Here is a 22,087-nt window from a genome sequence, read left to right on the forward strand (position 1 = left end):
CTCCATAATAATAAGGAATATAATAGTGACCTAAATTATTTTACATAACTCTTTTAAAAGTAACACAAAGAGTTCTTCAAATAAAACGAGTTTCATAAATTGGTCAAGATCCAACCCATCTGCAGACGTTCATTGAAATCAGGTCATTTGGGTTATGACCTCCGATCTAACCTGGTGTTCACAAACCTGCTCACACACTTGAAAGAAATAATATTATATAAATTATTAACGGCCTCATGTATCCGAAGACAAAACAAATCAGGATAACAGCGTTGTTTTCACCCACGGACCTCTAGTAGGTTATGGGCCCAGTACGCTTCCACTGTGTAGCTCTGTTGAATATTAAATGTTGTAGTTAAGGAGATAAAAGTTGCGGTTAATGGTCCAATTTACAGGGTGTGGCAGAGCTGTTATGGCTATTACGCTGTGTTGTGACCCCGGGTGGCGTGGGTAGTGACTCAGGGACAGCTGTTATCAGAATCATGAATGTTATCTCCGTAAATATTTTTAGTACTGTATCTCTGCTGTTTATAATGTAATTTTATTTTGTATGCTTTTCACTTATTGTCATTATTATTAGACAATTAGTCTGTTGTATATTGTTAGGTGTTGCATATTGTACACGAGAAAGGTACTCGAGTAAAATTTTAGCAACTTCTAGGCTTACTGTAAATAACAACAATATTGTGTAATGCGCACACGGGCAGGTGTTGCTCAGAGCACCAACCCTCGCCAGGTGTAGGTTGGCCTGTGGGCGAAAGCTGTGACCTGTTTACTTCAACGTGATAAAGTGATTCACGTGAAGAATTATTACCCTCCAGCTTATTTTACCTTATGATTAACCTAACATATAACTAACCAAATCTCACCAAATATAACCTACCCAAATGTAATGTAACCTATCCTAATATAAACTATCCTAATCTAACCTAACTTAACCTATGCTAATATAAGCTAGCCTAACATAACCTTACCTAAACTAACCCCTCAGGTATCGTTCGGGTGTTTAAATCATCAGGTGAAATAAACTGGGAGCTAATGTTGACCTCATCCAAGTAAGTTACTCTCTCATCAACACCCATGTAAATTGTTATGATGCATATTTGTCAATAAAAGTTTTTGATTGCGTCAGCCAGCTCATTGAATGTGTTTACTGAGGGATTTAGCTGACTCACTGACTGTGTTTCTCTCTGCTCCTGGCCCGCCCGTGCTGTACTGTACAGACCTTCACTGCGTCCCGTACTATATGCTAATGCAGCTTGTGGCGAATTTTGGGTCATCCCTGTTTGTTTCTTTAAATAAAAAGAGACAAAATCATAAACACAGTCAAAGTGAAACAGTATAATATCTGCAGGAGTCTTGTTTGATCAACACCCACTTGTTCTGTGTTACATCCACCAATTAAACAATATTTTGTCAAATCACGGTTCTTGACATTAAATTGTGGACTTTGACCTTCACATGGTTCCTTGGTTATCCATAGCCCTTCAGGCACTTGCATCCTTAATCGCATGAATCAAAGAAGGCAAGCATGAACTCCACATACTTCCCTGCTGGGCGTTACAAACAGTTTGGCGCTTTGCATTGCACAAGATGCAATTGGGTGCCCACAAACTAGCCCCCTTGCGGGGTAAATCTGACAAATCTGTGTCTGGTTGGATTTAATTAAAACTATCATCCAGTTTTCACCAGTGTACTGATCTGATGCTGGGGTAAGATTTATTTAACTGTTACGCTGAAATTGAAGGCTTATATACATAGTCACACAGGCTGTAAGGCAATTAAAGACGTATCTTTACAATATTGTGTTGGATAATAAGCCACAACGGACGAAGGGTGTTGACAACCTTACCGAGACAACAGGCGTCGCAGTGTTTGTTTTGAAATTCATCGGACCTCCGTAAAGATACTTTTTTGACTGTGTGTACAGTCGACAACAAAGTTCTCAAACAGCTGTTACGACAGATGTCAGCATGAGCGTTATGGCTCTTGTCGTTTCAGAATGGATTGTGTGCCTGGTTGGGAAGTGACTCAATATATGTAATAAAAAAATATTGCTCGTCTTTATGTTATTTACAGGTGAAAAGAGGTACAATAATTTAATATGCAATAAAACTTCCTCAGAGGACTGTTAAGATTTCTCATTAGTTTTGTCATATTATAAGACGTTTAGAGCGTTCGAGAACTTTTGTTGCCGACTGTACAGTTTAGGACAAAAAGAATTCGGCAGGGAGGAAGGTTGTGTGTGTCCCCTCCACACACGTCGCATAGAGGTGGCGATTAAAAGTCTGCCGTTTTCTTTCCACACTGCAAATTAATTTTTTAGTTTAATCATGAGGCAGACGCATCTTACTCTCCCTCCCTGCTGAATTCTTTTTGTCCACAACTGTACCTCGGGGCACATACCCAAGTCCGGCCAGGATAACCTCCTGCAGCTTTGACCTTTGACCTGTTTTTCCCCACCACACCTGCCCCCGTTTCATCACAGGCGGTGTACTTGTTATAGAATATTTTATTAAAAAAAAGAAAAAAAAAGAGAAAAAAAAGCCGTATATACGATCAGGATCTGGAAAAACGAGGCTAGCAGAGCGTGGTTTCGATCCACGGACCTCTGGGTTATGGGCCCAGCACGCTTCCACTGCGCCACTCTGCTGCGTTACTTGAGTAGTAAAATACAAGATCCAGTTTATTTCTAAACGTGACATCATTGTAAGGCGCTACATGTTAAAGCTGCTGCACTGTACCATTACCTCCTGTATCACGGTGCTGCACGCCATAGTAATGTTATTCATTTGTTAACGTGTACTAAAAAGTTGAAAGAATATCTGCACCAGCAAGCTCAATAAATGCTGTGCTTTGGGTGGTTTATTTATTTATTTATTTTATTTATATATTTTTTTTACGGGTAATAGCCCACCCGGGCACAGGTCATCGGTCAACCCACAATGGGGGGGGGGGGAAGAAAAAAATAGAGGAGAAAAAGACTGAAACTGAAGCTCAAGAGTTAATCTTTTATTTCTTTATCTCTTTTTATAAAATTAATTTGATTTTTGTTAAAGTTCTCTCATCTGCCCTGTCAGACGGAACCTACTGGCTGGGTTACCATTCCCTGAAGAGTTACACCGAAGTTTTCCAACATTTGCACACGGATGAAGAGTGAGGGTATTACAGGAACATGAGACGAGCGAATTACTGTGGTTCACCTGGTATTACAGAACTCGGATACATATAATGCTGTACTCCACTAAGGTAGCCAATGCCATTAATCACAGCACGGGGCCACTGTTTCATCTGATTTTATTTTAAATATTTTTAGTATTACCTGAAGAATAGACACCCCAGTTTTTTCACGTGGTGATTAAACGCCCAAACGCTAACCCGACATAACCTAACCTCTCTTGGTAATTACCTTAAACATGTCTACAGTGGTTCAACACATACAAAGGCAGTGCAGCTATACAGTGGACATTGAGAGTGCAGGTATACTGTGGCCTGTACACAGTGAACATATAGAACTGGTGTTGTGGTGAACATATAGGACTGGTGTTGTGGTGAACATATAGTACTGGTGTTGTAGTGAACATATAGTACTGGTGTTGTAGTGAACATATAGTACTGGTGTTGTAGTGAACATATAGGACTGGTGTTGTGGTGAACATATAGGACTGGTGTTGTGGTGAACATATAGTACTGGTGTTGTGGTGAACATATAGGACTGGTGTTGTGGTGAACATATAGGACTGGTGTTGTGGTGAACATATACTGGTGTTGTGGTGAAATATAGGACTGGTGTTGTGGTGAACATATAAGTACTGCATATAGACTGGTGTTGTGGTGAACATATAGGACTGGTGTTGTGGTGAACATATAGTACTGGTGTTGTAGTGAACATATAGTACTGGTGTTGTAGTGAACATATAGTACTGGTGTTGTAGTGAACACATTATAATAGTGTTGTAGCAAAAGTATATAAAAATATTGTTTACTAGTAATGTACCGGAGTACAGCAGTACAGGACCAAGAACACGAAAACTATGTTAGTCACTGCTCTTGTATGTGTGTGCACACAGGGTAGTGTAATGCGTCTAGTGTGGCAGCATTATGTTAGTGTTAACGTGCAGGCACAGCTTCCTTCCTCTCGCTTGCAGCTACCGCCGCTGGCTAGCCCTCATGGTGAACAGAGAATCAACTTTGCGTAAGTCTTCCCTTGCCAGTACACAGCATGGACGACAGTAGGCTGCCAAAGCAGCTGCTTTACAGTCACGTAACGCTAGCGGGCAACTGAAAAAGTATAAGAATAGTCTTAAAACAAACCTGAAAAAGTGCCAAATCGACCCACTCACCTGGGAGACGATTACTCCACACCTTGCCACTACTTTCAAGTTAGCGCGACTCCATACAGAGGCAGACAAGTGCCAATGCCGGAAAGACGCTGCCGCCGCCCCTCCCGCACTAGATGTAGCCCTCAACACGTGCAGCATCTGTGGACGACCCTGCCGGTCCCGTATCGGCTTCTTTAGTCACATCTGAATTCACCAACGAAGGTGACATCCTTAATAGCTCACATCATTGTATCATAGCTGGATGATCGTCATAATCGATTCCGAGTGACAGCAAAGTAGTAGGAACTTATGACAAAGTAGATGACTTGTATTGTGAACAAACAAATATCATAGTTCGTGTTAAAATATTAAACAAACACAGTCTGTACAAGCATAAACACACTGGCTCTACAAAACAAACACAGGACAATTTTCACAGTGCTAAACAGATCTCGTTACACTACATAATGTGATGATTTTTAACTTTCATAAAAAGAATAATCGTGTTTCCGCCCGGGATCGAACCGGGGACCTTGCGCGTGTGAGGCGCACGTGATAACCACTACACTACGGAAACCTGTAATAACATGATGTAGTCTGTTAGGAAGGAATGATCACTCTTTGTGATGTCATGATCATCGTCACTGGAAAGGTTGGTCTTGAATCCGTGAATGTTCACAAACTGTTGACTGAGGCAAAGCACAGATGGTGTCTTTTGATAACTCCTTGCCATCAGGGGTCCATGGTCCACTTTCGAAGAAATTCATCACAATGAAAATCAAGAAGAAGTCCATGAGAGTATCAGGCAAAGATGTGTATGACATTAATCTCATCTACTACAGATTGTTGGGTCTACACCAAGCGAGGGACGTAGAACTAACAACTGTCCTCAAGTACGAGCTAGCTCCTCTTCCAACACCCATGTTCACAGAGTCCCGAGGTATGCTCATTGCCAGTTCAAAGTCGACACTCAAGAAGAAATTCCAAGAGTTGGTTTCCGTCCGTCTATCACCGGATACACAAATCCTCATCATCGATGGATGTGCCATTCTGTGGTGTGAGCACTGGCCATACAAGGGAACTACCCAGGACTACGTGGACAATGATGTATTCGTCATCTTAGACCGCTACATGAACTATAGCATTAAGATTTCGACAAGATCGACACGAGCTGGTCAACATGTCATTCAGCACCATCGCCTCAATCCACAGAGTTCTCTGCCACCGCAGAAAACAGTCCTGACGGTAGCTGGTAATAAAGTCCAGCTCATCAACATAGTCTGTGAAGAATTGATCAGAAGAGGACTTTAGAACAAGACCAAGCTAATCATAACCGGTACATATCCAATACCCGTACAAGTCAGTGGTGTTGTCCTTCGGCGGAGGAGTGATTTAACAACTTACCACGAAGAGGCAGACGTTATCATCGTACAACAAATGGCGAACCTTGCAGAAAATGGGGCCACAAGCATAAATGTATTATGTGATGATACAGACGTCTTCGTGCTCCTCCTCCACAAACTTGGTCCTCAGCTGCCAATTGACCATGGGAGCCACTCGTCCAGACAGAGCCATGATTGATGTAGCAGCAACAGCAACGACACACACCAAGATTGCCCCACAGCTTCTGGCAATGCATGGCCTATCTGGGTGTGACAATGTGGCCTAGCTGTTTGGCGTTGGCAAAGCCACTGTTCTTGAGAACCTTTCAAGCCAAGCAGACTCAAAAGAAGCTAGGGGAACTGGATACCGCTATGCCAGAGGTAATCGACGAAGCTGCTAAGTTCATGGCCAAGTGCTATGGATGTACCAGTGAAAATGGAGTAACCCTTCCAGTGACGATGTTCAGGACGCCTTGTGGATGGTCGTCTTTGTCCAGGGGTTTACACAACACTGCAACTTCTCTCGAATATTCACCCGGTCCTGGTCGTCGGCGTGTACTCGTGATGGTGTTTCTTCTTTGTGGGTTGTGATATCCACTTGTTTTTACCCTCCGGTCATGTCACCAACATCTTTGGTGAGTTTGGTAGAGACGTACATACTCAGCGCCCATTTCATTTGATTCACAGATCTTGAAAACACGGGTATAGACGCCATTTATTTGATCGTATACCTTGTAGTTATGGAAATATTGCAAAACAAATTAATTTCAGTAATGGCCAGGATGTCATCACCTAGATTCTTTTCAACAACCTTCTAAGATATAAAAACTACAAAAAAAAGCTTTTTAAGGACCCTACTCCAAGGTTCACCTCAAAATTATCATTTCTCTGCAGGTCTGTGTCTTTTTAATTGGAAAAATAACGACAAAGATTTTACATGTAAAGTGTTCGTGTGTGTGTGTGTGTGTGTGTGTGTGTGTGTGTGTGTGTGTGTGTGTGCGCTATGTACTCAACTGTATGGGAGGGCACTGTATGTTGACGGGGGGACGAGAAGGTCAATGTGGGTTTGTGTGTGATTTATGACATTAAGTAGATGACTTGTATTGTGAAGTAACAGTTTTCATATATCGTCTTGAAACATTGAACAAACACACAGTCTGTACAGTAACTAAGACGCTGTTTGTAGAAAGAACAAGCACATAGTCTGTAGATTGGTTCGTGTACTTAATTTTCATCGTCCATTTTTTTTTTAGATAATTTAGTTAAGTTGGCGTTAAGGTGTTTAATCATCAGGTAAAATATGCTGGTGGTAATTCTTTTGGTGATCCCAATATTGGTTACTGTGAGACATACGTTTGGGTATAAGGCGGTAGTATTAACACAGGTGGGTGTAGGTAAGTGTAGCGATGGTTGGGTTTTGGTAATTAAGTGTAGGCAGGTGTATATTGACCTTTGAGTGTGGGCTGGTAAAAGTATCGACCATTTGGTGTGATATATTAAGTGTCGTGACCACTGGGTGTGAGAGGTGAGTGTAGTGATCCCAAGGTGTAGATGATGAGTAATGATCCCAAGGTGTAGATGATGAGTAGTGATCCCAAGGTGCAGATGATGAGTAGTGATCCCAAGGTGTAGATGATGAGTAATGATCCCAAGGTGTAGGTGGTGAGTGTAGTGATCACTGGTTTAGAGTCATTTAGTGTAGTGACCACTGGGTGTACCGGCTCGATCTCTGGGTATAATTTGGTGAATGAATTAACCATTAAATATGTTCGTCATCAGTGCGCTTTTTCACACAAACTAATTCCCTGTCGTGTCCTTGGTTCAGTCTCCAGCATTCTGATCCAGTGTTACACCGCCTTGTCAGTTAACCACGTCACTCCTTCCCACAGACACCGACACAAAAATGAGTCGAATATAGCAGAGCGTGGTTTCGATCCACGGACCTCTGGGTTATGGGCCCAGCACGCTTCCACTGCGCCACTCTGCTTCTTAAATACACACAAAATATTTCTGAATTTTCATTTGGTTCTAATAACAGAAAATAGATCATGGCTTAGATTTTTTAGTTTGTTTACTTGGTGTAGGTGGATGTTCCTGCGTTGTATAAGGAACCAGAGGTAAATATGATAGATTTTAGGGTCTTGTTGTGGAAGAGGAACACCAGAACAGGAAACATCTGGGATTACCACAAGATTAGACACCCTACCTTATTTCACCCTATGATTAGGCCACCGTAACTTTAACACTGACTGAACCTCCCCCAGGTATCGTAAAAGTATTCATGCGTAAGCTGGAATAAGTTAGGGTGCCTAATCTTCAAGTAATCTAACATGAATGACAACAAAATAATACTGTAGTCATTTATTTTTGCTGTTGATGACGCCATTCCTGCATAATGATGAGAAAAATCTGGTGTGTGTCTTGACTTGTTCCCCCTTGTGTGTGTTGGGCAGGAAGTGTGTCTTGTCCCTGTTGTTGTGGTAATCTTGTCTGTTCGTATTATTTTTTTTATGTGTGTCTTCCTTTGATAAAATATGAGTGAAAAAGGTGTTGATGTAACCTGTATGTTTGTGTGTGCACTTGAAAACTTTCACCTATTTAGTCTACGTTCCATCCTCTGAGTTCGCCGGGAAGACAAGAAAACAAATACCGGTATTCTCTCTGACACCAAATGTAGGAGCATCGAAGCTACCATTATCCATGAACAACTACGTTGGACTGGCCATATTACCCGCGTGGACGATAGCAGATTCCTAAAATAGTTACTTTACTGTCGCCTAATGAATGACAAACGTAAAGCTGGCGGGCAACAGAAAGGGTATAAGGGTAGTCTTAAGACAAACCTGAAAAAGTGCCAAATTTACCCCCTCATTTGAGAGACGATCACTCTACATCGACAGCATACCGAAGCAGACAAGCGCCAGCGACGGAAAGACGCTGCCGCCGCCCTTCTCGCACTATCTACACCTGCAATATTTGTGGACGACCCTGCCGGCCCCGTATCGGCCTCTCGAGTCACCTCAGAGTTCACCAACGATGGTGATATTTTTACAACTCATATCATGTATCATAGCTGGATGATCGTCATACTCGATTCCGAGTGACAGCAAAGTAGTAGTAATAGGTAGAGACCTGACACGTCGGATAGAAGTGGCGATTAAAGTCTACGGTTTTCTTTCCACACCACAAATTGATTTTTCGTTTAATTTTGAGGCAGACACCGCTTACTCTCCCTCTCAGACGATTTTTTTTGTCCACAACTGTACCTCGGGGCACATACCCAAGTCAGGCCAGGATAACCTCCTGCAGCTTTGGCCTTTGACCTGTTTTTCCCCACCACACCTGCCCGGTTTCATCACAGGAGGTGTACTTGTTATAGAATATTTTATTAAAAAAAAATCCGTTTCTATGATCAGGACTGGGAAAAAATGATGATAGCAGAGTGTGGTTTCGATCCACGGACCTCTGGGTTATGGGCCCAGCACGCTTCCACTGCGCCACTCTGCTATTGTAATATAACCAAGATGCTTCTGAAATTTCATTTGATATTAAGAATAGAAAATAGTCCATAATTTTAGTGTAAATTGTGTTAAATTAGCGTCCAGGTGTTTAATCACCAGGTGAAATATTCTGAGGTACCACTTCTGGTGATCCCAATATTGGTTACTGTGAGAACTAGGTTTGGTATTAAGGCGGAGGTGTAACACGGGTAGGTGTAGATAAGTGTAGCGATGGTTGGGTATAAACATTTAAGTGTAGGCAGGTGTATATTGACCTCTGAGTGTAGGCTGGTAAAGGCATCGACCATTTGGTGTAATATAGCAAGTGTCATAATTACTGGGTGTAGGTGGTGAGTGTAGTGATCCCGAGGTGTAGGTGTAGTGATCCCAAGGTGTAGGTGGTGAGCTGTGTCCCTGGTTCAGTCTCCAGCTTTCTGATCCAGTGTTACACCGCCTTGCCAGTTAACCACGTCACTCCTTCCCACAGACACCGACACAAAATTATTCGAATATAGCAGAGCGTGGTTTCGATCCACGGACCTCTGGGTTATGGGCCCAGCACGCTTCCACTGCGCCACTCTGCTACTAGTAACAATGAGAGAAGACTTAAATAATGTTTTTCTTAATATCCACGTTAATGTGTGAGTGTGTGGAAGCTTTTAAGGTGTTACCTGTTGGTGTCACTCTACTGCACTTTCACCTGTGTCATGATGACCATCGCCATTATTACCGCTAAAGAAACACCAAGAATTTGACGTACTAGCTGCCTGAGTCAGCTCAATGAATGACGAGCTTGACTGACTGACTCACCTAGAGGCAGACCTGGATTGATATTATTGATAATAAAACTGTTTATTTAGTCAGAAAAATGCAGATACAGAGCTCTCTTAGTACATAAGAACATAAGAATGGAGGAAACTGCAGCGGGCCTATTGGTCCATACTGGGCAGTCCCATTTACACCCAGCCCCTATTGCTCATATGTCCACCCAACCTACGCCTGAAGCTATCCTTCAGTATACCTCATTTATCATAGAACATTAACATCATCTGGAGCAGTCCACTTAACATGGTTGTAGTAAGAACATATGCCAATGTTACCACGATTATCACTTCGTTATTTATTTTATTTAATTTTATTTTTATTTTATGTTTTAATTAATATTCTAAGTATATACATATTTTATAGTGGAGTTGATACACATTAGTCTGACAAGTGAGGGAAGCAATACAACATGAGTTGTATTAAGGTGAAACAAGGTGACAGAAACAGTGAGGATCATGTCTTAACGGCAATATATATAATTATTGAAATGGTAATCTTTTTCTATCTACGTGACGATATATGACATAATGGTATTAGTGGTATAAAGAATGTGTTACTATAATTTTGGATTTACAGTATATATGTTGGGCTCAAAGAACGAAAACGAACACAACGCGTTGTGGATGTTTTCAAAAGAACCAGAAAACTAAATTTTGCTTCTTGTGTTTTACCCAATAGATACAACCTAACCTAACCAAACCTAATTTAACCAAACCTAATCAAACTCAACCCAAAGAAACGTAACGTAACGTAACCTAACCTAACCTTACCTAACCTATAGCAAAATTTCGCGTTCTGGTTTATTTATCAAACAACCGAACCATGAACCCTCGAGAGTTGTGAACCCGAAGCAGTAGACTGATACATTATTCTGTCCATAAATGCTTCAGGTTCATGAATCTGAATCTCTTGAGGGTACCTAACCTAACCTAACCTTACTGCCTGGAACACACACAAACAAATATAACTAAATAATATAACAGGGAGTAAGAGGAGCAGGAAGAGGGAGGAGGAGGAGGGAAGAAAAGAGTGTGTCGGGAGGAAGATGGGGGAGGAGGAGGGAAGAAAAGAGTGTGTCGGGAGGAAGATGGGGGAGGAGGAGGCAGAGGAAGAGAGTGTGTCGGGAGGAAGATGGGGGAGGGGGAAGAGAGTGTCAAGAAGAAGGAGGATGAGAGAGTGTCCAGAGAGGAGTGGTGGTGAGTTACACGCCTGGTGACCGCCTGAGTGACAGGTGAGGGGCGAGGAGAGGCCAGCAGATAACAGTGGACCCCTCCCAATATTCTCGCCCTATATAAACGACCCCACGTAAAAAAAAAAGTACTGTGTATATTGATGATAATTATAATATAGAAACAATATTAATAATAATAATATTAATAATAATAATAATAATAATAATAATAATAATAATAATAATAATATTAATAATAATAATAATAATAATAATAATAATAATACTAATAATAATAATAATAATAATAATAATAATAATAATAATAATAATAATAATAATAATAATAATAACAATAATAATAATAATAAAACTAATAATAATAATAATAATAATATTAACAATAATAATAATAATAATAACGCTGCAAATAATAATAATAATAATTATAATAATAATAATAATAATAATAATAAAAATTATAATAATAATAATAATAATAATAATAATAATAATAATAATAATAATAAAAATTATAATAATAATAATAATAATAATAACTAATAATAATAATAATAACAATAATAATAACTAATAAAAAAAATAATAATAATAATAAAAATAATAATAATAGCAATAATAATAATAATAATAATAATAATAATAATAATAATAATAATAGTAATAACCCTGCTAATAATAATAATAATAATAATAATAATACTAATAATAATAATAAAATTATAATAATAATAATAATAATAATAATAATAATAATAATAATAATAAAATTATAATAATAATAATAGCTACTATAATAATAATAACAATAATAATAACTAATAAAAAATAATAACAATATGAAAATAATAGCAATAATAATATGTATAATAATATGTAATAATAATATAATAATAATAACCTGCTAGCCAATAATAATAATAATAGTAATAACTATCATCATCATAGTTAACAATTTTATCTACAACACTGTACTACAACACTATTACATCACTACAACACTGTACTACAAGACTATAACATCACTACAACACTGGACTACAACACTACAACATCACTACAACACTGTACTACAACACTATAACATCACTACAACACTGGACTACAACATCACTACAACACTGTACTACAACACTATTACATCACTACAACACTGTACTACAAGACTATAACATCACTACAACACTGGACTACAACACTACAACATCACTACAACACTGTACTACAACACTATAACATCACTACAACACTGGACTACAACATCACTACAACACTGTACTACAACACTATTACATCACTACAACACTGTACTACAAGACTATAACATCACTACAACACTGGACTACAACACTACAACATCACTACAACACTGTACTACAACACTATTACATCACTACAACACTGGACTACAACACTACAACATCACTACAACACTGGACTACAACACTATAACATCACTACAACACTGTACTTCTAACACTATTACATCACTACAACACTATAACATCACTACAACACTGGACTACAACACTATAACATCACTACAACACTGTACTACAACACTATTACATCACTACAACTGTACTACAACACTACAACATCACTACAACACTGTACTACAACACTCACACTACAACACTGTACTACAACACTATAACATCACTACAACACTGTACTACAACACTACAACATCACTACAACACTATAACATCACTACAACACTGTACTACAACACTATTACATCACTACAACACTGTACTACAACATTATTACATCACTACAACACTATACTACAACACTACAACACTACTACAACACTATAACATCACTATAACACTATACTACAACACTATAACATCACTACAACACTGTACTACAACACTATAACATCACTACAACACTGTACTACAACACTACAACATCACTACAACACTGTACTACAACACTATAACATCACTACAACACTGTACTACAACACTATAACATCACTACAACACTGTACTACAACACTACAACATCACTACAACACTGTACTACAACACTACAACATCACTACAACACTGTACTACAACACTATCACTACAACACTGTACACAACACTATTACATCACTACAACATCACTACAACACTGTACTACAACACTGTAACATCACTACAACACTGTACTACAACACTATTACATCACTACAACACTGTACTACAACACTGTAACATCACTACAACACTGTACTACAACACTGTAACATCACTACAACACTACTACAACACTACAACATCACTACAACACTGTACTACAACACTGTAACATCACTACAACACTACTACAACACTATTACATCACTACAACACTGTACTACAACAATACAACACTGGAAGATCGCTACAACACCATAACTTCACTATAACACTATACTACATCACAACACCAAAACTCCACTACAACAGTATACTACAACTCTATAACCACTAAAACACTATCATCACAACACCAGAACTCCACTATAACGCCACTATAGAACTATACTACAACGAAGTATCATTACTACACTATTGCATCTTCACCACAACAGCTTCCCTCTCGACTATAAACAGGAAATCTTGGGATGAGAACTGGATTTAACCAGTTTTCGATTTGAATTTTTCATTTACTCCTCGAATTTTGATTACTAGGTCCTTGAGCAACCTAAACCTGAGGGTAAATATACCTCAGGATGGACACCAGCAGTTACGTAAAACAATCGGTGCGTGCACTGTGCGAATTCTGCGAATGCCATTTTGTAAACGTGTTTGGGGATGGGGCCTTTGAGTTCGTGGCTGATCGTACCTGCATGAAGCCTTTGGGTCACGGGTCCTACGGGTCTTGTCACTTGGTTACAGTGTCCAATAGCCAGTGGGTCATCAAGGCCATTCCAGCTACACCATCTATTGTTTTAACTCTGCAGAAGGAAATCCAGGCCCTTTCAGTCCTGCAGAATGTACCCGGTCTTCAGAAGATAATCGGAGTGTGTCCCTCGAAGCTCACCCTCCTCACCGAATATGCCGGGGAGAGCCTGGACAAGTACCTCCAGACCCACACCTGCACCATAGGCCAGCGCCTGCAGATCGTAAAACAGGTCACCCGAACCCTGCTGGCGGTAAAGGAGCGGGGATGGGTGCACACCGATGTCAAGTGTGAAAACATCTGCATCCAAAATACCACCAGTGGGATTCGTGCTACGCTCATTGACCTTGGTCTGTCTGCACAAATAGGAAAATTTAACCGATTCTCTCCCGGAACAAAGTCGCCATTCTACATGGCCCCTGAGGTGGTCAAGAACAGTCCAGTGACCTCTCAGGCTGATGTATACAGCATGGGTCGCCTTCTACAGACTCTTGTCGGTGTTCACCATCTCAGCCGTGACGCACAGCGATGGGTGAGCCACGCCATCAACCCCGTCCCTAACCTTCGAAACACTATGGAGGTTTTGGCACAGATCCTAGAAATATGGACTTGAATCCCAGGCACAGGTCACCTAAGCCTCTCCAATCTCCACCGGCGGCAACCACCCAATCTACTTTAAGAAGGATGAAGGAGGAGAAGGAGGAGGAGGAGTGAGAGAATTAGTTACAAAACACCGAGAGAAACTTGTAACTATAAGAGAAAAATTAATAAACAGATAGATAAATAGGTTAAATAGGAGAGCGAGAGAGGGAGAGAGAGAGAATTTTATCGTACGTGGAAGACATCTCATAATTTCTTATGATTATTTGAGAAAACAGGTGACACACACACATATACACACACACACACACACACACACACACACAGTCATTCAGTAAACTTCTCCGGCAGGTAATTACAGGTACACAGGTTATTTAATATTGTTGTGTTGCTCTGAGGTGTCTAACTGTCTGTCTCATGTCATCTGGTGTCCATGGTCACTCTTTATGTATTTGACACGGGTTCGAGTACCGTGCTTGGCCCGGACACACGTGGGAACTCTGATGTTGATGAGTTACGTTAATTAAATACAATAATAATAATTGCAGAAAGAGTTGTGATGTAGGATCTAACCTAACCTAACCTAAATAGCGTTAAAGTGGTTAAATTCTTAAGGTGTAATAAACTACGGTGGAGAAGATTCTTCATATTCTGTAATTCATTACTTAAAAAAAAAAAAACAATAGTATATGTATAATCACTAAAACATAACAGTGTATGTGTGTTTCAAGAGCAACTTTTCCTCCTGACTACTTTAGTGTGTTGGTGTCGGCAGCTTGGTAACCGCAGAGGAAGTCATTCGTGTAGGCATTTGTGTAAGATTTATACACCCACAATTCTCACAAAAATACAAACTTTTTCTTTTGATTTATGTTTTCTTTTACAAATTGCAGAATCAACTCTTCAATAGTACGTATTTAGTTTCAGGGTTTATTTAGTTATATATAATTAACAGTTATTATTATGATGTTTGTTTTCCTCTCATCTGTATAGTTAATTTCTGTACAGCGGAGGCCAAACTTTCCTAGGGCTGGATCTACCTTTTCCTTGGTTATCCAAACGTGATCTACTGCCACAAATTGTCCAGACCTCCAGCACATAATGGATAGATTTTGAGTCTTAATGGAGAGGGAGACATGTTTTGACTGGTGTTGCTTTGCTTTATTGACGTTGTGTTTGTTGGGCAGGTGGTGGTGACTGGTCCCTGTTGTTGTGGTAAATTTGTGTGTTCGTATTATTATTTATGTGTGTCTTTCTTTGGTGAAATATTAACACCAAAGATTTTATATGTAAACTAGCAGAAACGAAGCCCCCCGGGCGGCTCTTTCGCTAGGACTACCTACCTACCTATATTCGATATTAACAGTTACAACAACAATAACAATAATAATACTTAAATAATCTCTGGTGACTCTGATCTTACGTTATGACCTTTTGTTGTGACTTTGACCTTCCATTATGACCTTGAACTGGTGTGATATTGACCTACAGTGACTAACCTGCTTTGTCCTTGAGGTGCTATGATATTAACCTGCTGTGAACCTGACCTGCTGTTCTTGATTTTTTTCTATTTTTTTAAGGTTTATTATTATTATTATTATTATTATTATTATTATTATTATTATTATTATTATTATTATTATTATTATTATTATTATTAATGTTGTTACTATTGGAATTTTATTTTAAATTTTTTTTTTTATTATAAATTTCATTTACTATGAATTAATTATTATTAATATTGTTATTATAATTACATTTTCGCCCCCCAGGCCCCGATATGTGTCAGTGACCCGTGCCAGGGTGGGCTAACCCCTGTAAAAATAAATAAATAAATAGATATTGGTTAAAGGTAATGGTGTACAGATGAAAATAATATAAGCATAAATAATACAAACGAAATGAATTAATATTTTTATTATTTTTGAGAAGGGATGGTGACTGTTCAGCGCTTCTTGCTGGTTGACTTCTCCCCAGGGGAGGTACTGGTCCTTCTGTACATGGCAGAAAGTGGTGGTTACTTTCTTCTTGTTATTTTGAGTCTTGTGTTTTGTGGTCTGTAGTTTGTGAGATCGGGGCCCCTTCTCCTTCACCTGGGCCTGGCAGCCCTTCACCTCCACCTTTGACACCTTGGTTACAGTGCGTCGGAACACCATTGTGATGTACTGACCCTAACAGCTCTCTCACTGAGGCCAATTCAAAATTTGACCATTCAGACATAATTACTGTATAATGAAGGTTGGAATTTATAAATATGGTAGAAAAAATGAAGCTCTGTTTATTACTATAGTGATGAGGGATGGTGATATATGTAGTGATGATGGATGGTGTTGTAGTGACTAAATTCAAAGTCTGCTAAAGGGAGGATTCATTCTTATTATTCACTAGCAGAAACGCCGTCCTCCGGGCAGCTCTTTCGCTAGGACTACCAACCTACCTACCTACCTTGTTAGAATGGACAGCCTAGAAAAGTTTGAGATCAAAGAAAAGTAAGCTGTAATGAGAGAGAGCATAAGGATAAAATTAGTTATAATACGTGGGATGGGATATGACTTTTAAACCTCTGTGTAAATCATAGGAGGGAATAAGACTTTTCTACGTGTGTGTGTGTGTCCGGGCTAATCGTTAGTCTCGTTCTCTGGGGCGTGTTGGATCGGGTTGGCTGGAGTTTTTTTTTAGATCCCCACATGACACTTGCTATCCATGCCAAGTTTGGTCCAGATCGGTAAAGTAAATAACGAGATTCTTGTGCTGACAAACAGACACACAGTCAGACTTCTTTGTTTTATATATATATAGATTGTATGTTAGTGTGAGGGACGGCGAGGTAAGTGTGAGCTTGTGTGTGTGTAAGTGACTTATGACTTTAAGTAGATGACTTGTATGGTGAACTAATAATTATGATAGTTCGTGTTAAAATATTAAACAAACACAGTCTGTACAAAAACAATCACATGAGAATTTTCACATTATAAAACAGATCTCGTTACACAGAGGAATTATTATGTTATAAGATTTAATTACATTATGTGATGATTTTTAACTTTTTATAAAATGGAGACGCGTGTTTCCGCCCGGGATCGAACCGGGGACCTTGCGCGTGTGAGGCGCACGTGATAACCACTACACTACGGAAACCTGTAATAACATAATGTACAATGTAGTCTATAAGGAAAGAATGAACACTCTTTGTGGTGTCATGATCATCGTCACTGGAAAGGTTCGTCCTGAATCTGTGAATGTTCACCAAGCTGTTGACTGAGGCAAAGCACAGATGATGTCTTTTGATAACTCCTTGCCATCAGGGGTCCATGGTCCAGTTTCGAAGAAATTCATCACAATGAAAATCAAGAAGAAGTCCATGAGAGTATCAGGCAAAGATGTGTATGACATTAATCTCATCTACTACAGATTGTTGGGTCTACACCAAGCGAGGGACGTAGAACTAACAACTGTCCTTAAGTACGAGCTAGCTCCTCTTCCAACACCCATGTTCACAGAGTCCCGAGGTATGCTCATTGCCACTTCAAAGTCGACACTCAAGAAGAAATTCCAAGAGTTGGTTTCCGTCCGTCTATCACCGGATACACAAATCCTCATCATTGATGGATGTGCCATTCTGTGGTGTGTGCACTGGCCCTACAAGGGAACTACCCAGGACTACGTGGACAATGATGTATTCGTCATCTTAGACCGCTACATGAACTACAGCATTAAGATTTCGACAAGATCGACACGAGCTGGTCAACATGTCATTCAGCACCATCGCCTCAATCCACAGAGTTCTCTGCCACCGCAGAAAACAGTCCTGACGGTAGCTGGTAATAAAGTCCAGCTCATCAACATAGTCTGTGAAGAATTGATCAGAAGAGGACTTTAGAACAAGACCAAGCTAATCATAACCGGTACATATCCAATACCCGTACAAGTCAGTGGTGTTGTCCTTCGGCGGAGGAGTGATTTAACAACTTACCACGAAGAGGCAGACGTTATCATCGTACAACAAATGGCGAACCTTGCAGAAAATGGGGCCACAAGCATAAATGTATTATGTGATGATACAGACGTCTTCGTGCTCCTCCTCCACAAACTTGGCCTCAGCTGCCAATTGACCATGGGAGCCACTCGTCCAGACAGAGCCATGATTGATGTAGCAGCAACAGCAACGACACACACCAAGATTGCCCCACAGCTTCTGGCAATGCATGGCCTATCTGGGTGAGACAATGTTGCCTTGCTGTTTGGCGTTGGCAAAGCCACTGTTCTTGAGAACCTTTCAAGCCAAGCAGACTCAAAAGAAGCTAGGGGAACTGGATACCGCTATGCCAGAGGTAATCGACGAAGCTGCTAAGTTCATGGCCAAGTGCTATGGATGTACAAGTGAAAATGGAGTAACCCTTCCAGTGACGATGTTCAGGACGCCTTGTGGATGGTCGTCTTTGTCCAGGGGTTTACACTTCACTGCAACTTCTCTCGAATATTCACCCGGTCCTGGTCGTCGGCGTGTACTCGTGATGGTGTTTCTTCTTTGTGGGTTGTGACATTTACTTGTTTTTACCCTCCGGTCATGTCACCAACATCTTTGGTGAGTTTGGTAGAGACGTACATACTCATCGCCCATTTCATTTGATTCACAGACCTTGAAAACACGGGTATAGACGCCATTTATTTGATTGTAGCCCTTGTAGTTAAGGAAATATTAAAAAAAAAAAGATGAATTTCAGTAATGGCCAGGATGGCAACACCTAAACTCTTTACTGCAACCAAGGTGTAGGTGGTGAGTGTAGTGATCCAAAGGTGTAGGTGGTGAGTGTAGTGATCCCAAGGTGTAGGTGGTGAGTGTAGTGATCCCAAGGTGTAGGTGGTGAGTGTAGTGATCACTGGTTTAGAGTAATTTAGTGTAGTGACCACTGGGTGTACCGGCTCGATCTCTGGGTATAATTTGGCGAATGAATTAACCTTAAATATGTTCGTCATCAGTTCGACTTTTCACACAAACTAATTCCCTGTCGTGTCCTTGGTTCAGTCTCCAGCATTCTGATCCAGTGTTACACCGCCTTGCCAGTTAACCACGTCACTCCTTCCCACAGACACTGACACAAAAATGAGTCGAATATAGCAGAGCGTGGTTTCGATCCACGGACCTCTGGGTTATGGGCCCAGCACGCTTCCACTGCGCCACTCTGCTTCTTAAATACACACAAAATGTTCCTGAATTTTTATTTGGTTTTAAGAATAGAAAATAGATCATGGCTTAGATTTTGGAGTTTGTTTACTTGGTGTAGGTGGATGATGCTGCGTTGTGTAAGGAACCAGAGGTAAATGAGATAGATTTTGTGGGTCTTGTTGTGGAAGAGGAACACTAAAACAGAAAACATTTTTTTTTTACGGGGATTAACCCACCCGGGCACAGGTCACTGACCCACATCGGAGCTTGGGGGGAAAAATATAATAATAATAATAATAATAATAATAATAATAATAATAATAATAATAATAATAATAATAATAATAATAATAATAATAATAATAATAATAATAATATTAATAATTTTACAGTAATAATAATTAATAGGAAATAAAATCTATAATAAAAAAGTAAATAATCTTAAATAAAATAATAATAATAATAATAATAATAATAATAATAATAATAATAATAATAAAGAACCATAAAGAAATAAAAAAATAAAAAAGGTCAAGAGTGAGAAACAATATATGTGTATGTTGTGTTGTCAATAGTAAGAAAAACAATTGAGACCCTGCAATTGTGTGTAAATGAAGCAGAAAGTCAGATCAGCAACCTGGGACTTGGTGACAATTTTTGTGATGCCATATGGCAGGAGGGTCTACCATTAGACAATACAGTATGCTTCCAATATCTTCCCAGGCGGTAGTACCTGTGATTATCTGATGACTAGACACCCCAGCTTATTACACGTGATTAAACTACCGTAACTCTTAACACTATCCAAATCTGCCCCACCAGGTATCGTAAAGTGAAATATACGGTGATTACTCTTCAGGTGATCAACATTCAAAGAGAGAGATTAACAACGAAATAATAGAGTGAGTTATTTTTGCTCCTGATAACGACCATCCTGTATAATGATGGGAAAATTCATAATAATAAAAGGGAGAAATGTTTTGACTGGTGTTGCTTCACTATTAACTGTGTTGGGCAGGTGGTGGTGACTGGTCCTTGTTGTGGTGGTGAATTTGTGTGTTGGTATTATTATTTGTGTGTCTTTCTTTGGTGAAATAATAACAACAAAGATTTTATATGTATTAATATGTTAGTGTTGGGGAGGGCGAGGTTAGTTTGAGCTTGTGTGTGTGCAAATTATGACTTCAAGTCGAAGATTTGTATTGTAAAGTAATATTTATCTTAGTTCGTGTTAAAATATTAAACTAACAGTCTGTGCAAAAACAAACACAGCACAATTTTCATGTTACAAAACAGATCTCGTTACACAGAGATATTACTGTACTATACGGATTTAATTACATATTGTGATGATTTTTAACTTTTTATAAAATGGGTACCCGTGTTTCCGCCCGGGATCGAACCGGGGACCTTGCGCGTGTGAGGCGCACGTGATAACCACTACACTACGGAAACCTGTAATTGTTTAGGGTAGTCTGTCAGGAAGGAATTAATCCTTTCTGTGGTATAATTTCTAAGTCTTTGACCTCAGTCTGTGGGAGATGTGGTGCGACCCTTAACCTTTGGTACAATCTTTGACCTTATGTACTACCCGTGTCGTTTGATGCCAGCCTTGACCTTCAGTATGGCTTGGGTCATCACTTGGCTAACTAACTTGCAAAATTCACCAGTTTCTCTACACTACTACTACTACCACCGTCTTACATCACCACCACCATCTTACATCACCACCACCATCTTACACCATCACGCATCACCGTCACCACCACACACCACTGTGTAACATTCACTGCCATAATATCCTGACCATTGGGGTAAACCTTACTCTGTAATCCTTCTGCACCACCGCTCACAGGATGAGTGTGGGGTGCACAAAAAACTAGCCGCTGTAAGTGGCCAAAAAAAATCCATCACTATCCTACACCATCATTACCACCACTACCACCACCATCTCCTACCACTACCCTACACCACACATCACCACTACCCTACACCACACACCACCATCTTCCACCCCTACCCCACACACCACCACCATCTCTCAACACCCATAATTACACCCAGGCTCACTCCTCACTTTTGTTTTAGCAGGAGGCGAGGATCATTGTTTGGCCACAGTACCCGGCAGTTAGTGTCGGCCGGTGCTTTTATCTGTGACCTAATAAATTCCTGGGCGCGGCTCACTAACCTGCTGTGATATAAAACAGAATTGATTGA

General features: G+C 39.8%; 1 protein-coding gene and 8 non-coding genes across 9 annotated transcripts; 1 reads left to right on the plus strand and 8 right to left on the minus strand.

The window, feature by feature from the left end:
• Positions 1-2,581: 2,581 nt before the first annotated feature.
• Positions 2,582-2,653, minus strand: Trnam-cau. The gene has a single exon. It is a non-coding gene; the product is annotated as a tRNA-Met (tRNA).
• Positions 2,654-4,826: 2,173 nt separating this feature from the next.
• On the minus strand, positions 4,827-4,899 carry Trnav-cac. The gene has a single exon. It is a non-coding gene; the product is annotated as a tRNA-Val (tRNA).
• A 2,720-nt stretch (positions 4,900-7,619) lies between these two features.
• Positions 7,620-7,691, minus strand: Trnam-cau. The gene has a single exon. It is a non-coding gene; the product is annotated as a tRNA-Met (tRNA).
• A 1,448-nt stretch (positions 7,692-9,139) lies between these two features.
• Trnam-cau lies at positions 9,140-9,211 on the minus strand. The gene has a single exon. It is a non-coding gene; the product is annotated as a tRNA-Met (tRNA).
• A 505-nt stretch (positions 9,212-9,716) lies between these two features.
• Trnam-cau lies at positions 9,717-9,788 on the minus strand. The gene has a single exon. It is a non-coding gene; the product is annotated as a tRNA-Met (tRNA).
• A 4,145-nt stretch (positions 9,789-13,933) lies between these two features.
• Positions 13,934-14,716, plus strand: LOC121864280 (calcium-dependent protein kinase 1-like). The gene has a single exon (XM_042363367.1). The coding sequence runs from the start codon at positions 13,934-13,936 to the stop codon at positions 14,714-14,716; it is 783 nt and encodes a 260-aa protein (XP_042219301.1).
• A 3,052-nt stretch (positions 14,717-17,768) lies between these two features.
• On the minus strand, positions 17,769-17,841 carry Trnav-cac. Its single transcript has one exon. It is a non-coding gene; the product is annotated as a tRNA-Val (tRNA).
• Positions 17,842-19,819: 1,978 nt separating this feature from the next.
• On the minus strand, positions 19,820-19,891 carry Trnam-cau. Its single transcript has one exon. It is a non-coding gene; the product is annotated as a tRNA-Met (tRNA).
• A 1,361-nt stretch (positions 19,892-21,252) lies between these two features.
• Positions 21,253-21,325, minus strand: Trnav-cac. Its single transcript has one exon. It is a non-coding gene; the product is annotated as a tRNA-Val (tRNA).
• Positions 21,326-22,087: the final 762 nt, after the last annotated feature.

This window comes from Homarus americanus, unplaced genomic scaffold (genome assembly GCF_018991925.1).
Source record: "Homarus americanus isolate GMGI-L3 unplaced genomic scaffold, GMGI_Hamer_2.0 scaffold26351, whole genome shotgun sequence".
NCBI lineage: Eukaryota > Metazoa > Arthropoda > Malacostraca > Decapoda > Nephropidae > Homarus > Homarus americanus.

Coding starts and splice junctions, on each gene's coding strand:
- LOC121864280 (XM_042363367.1), top strand. CDS start 13,934: ATGGACACCAGCAGTTACGTAAAACAATCGGTGCGTGCACTGTGCGAA.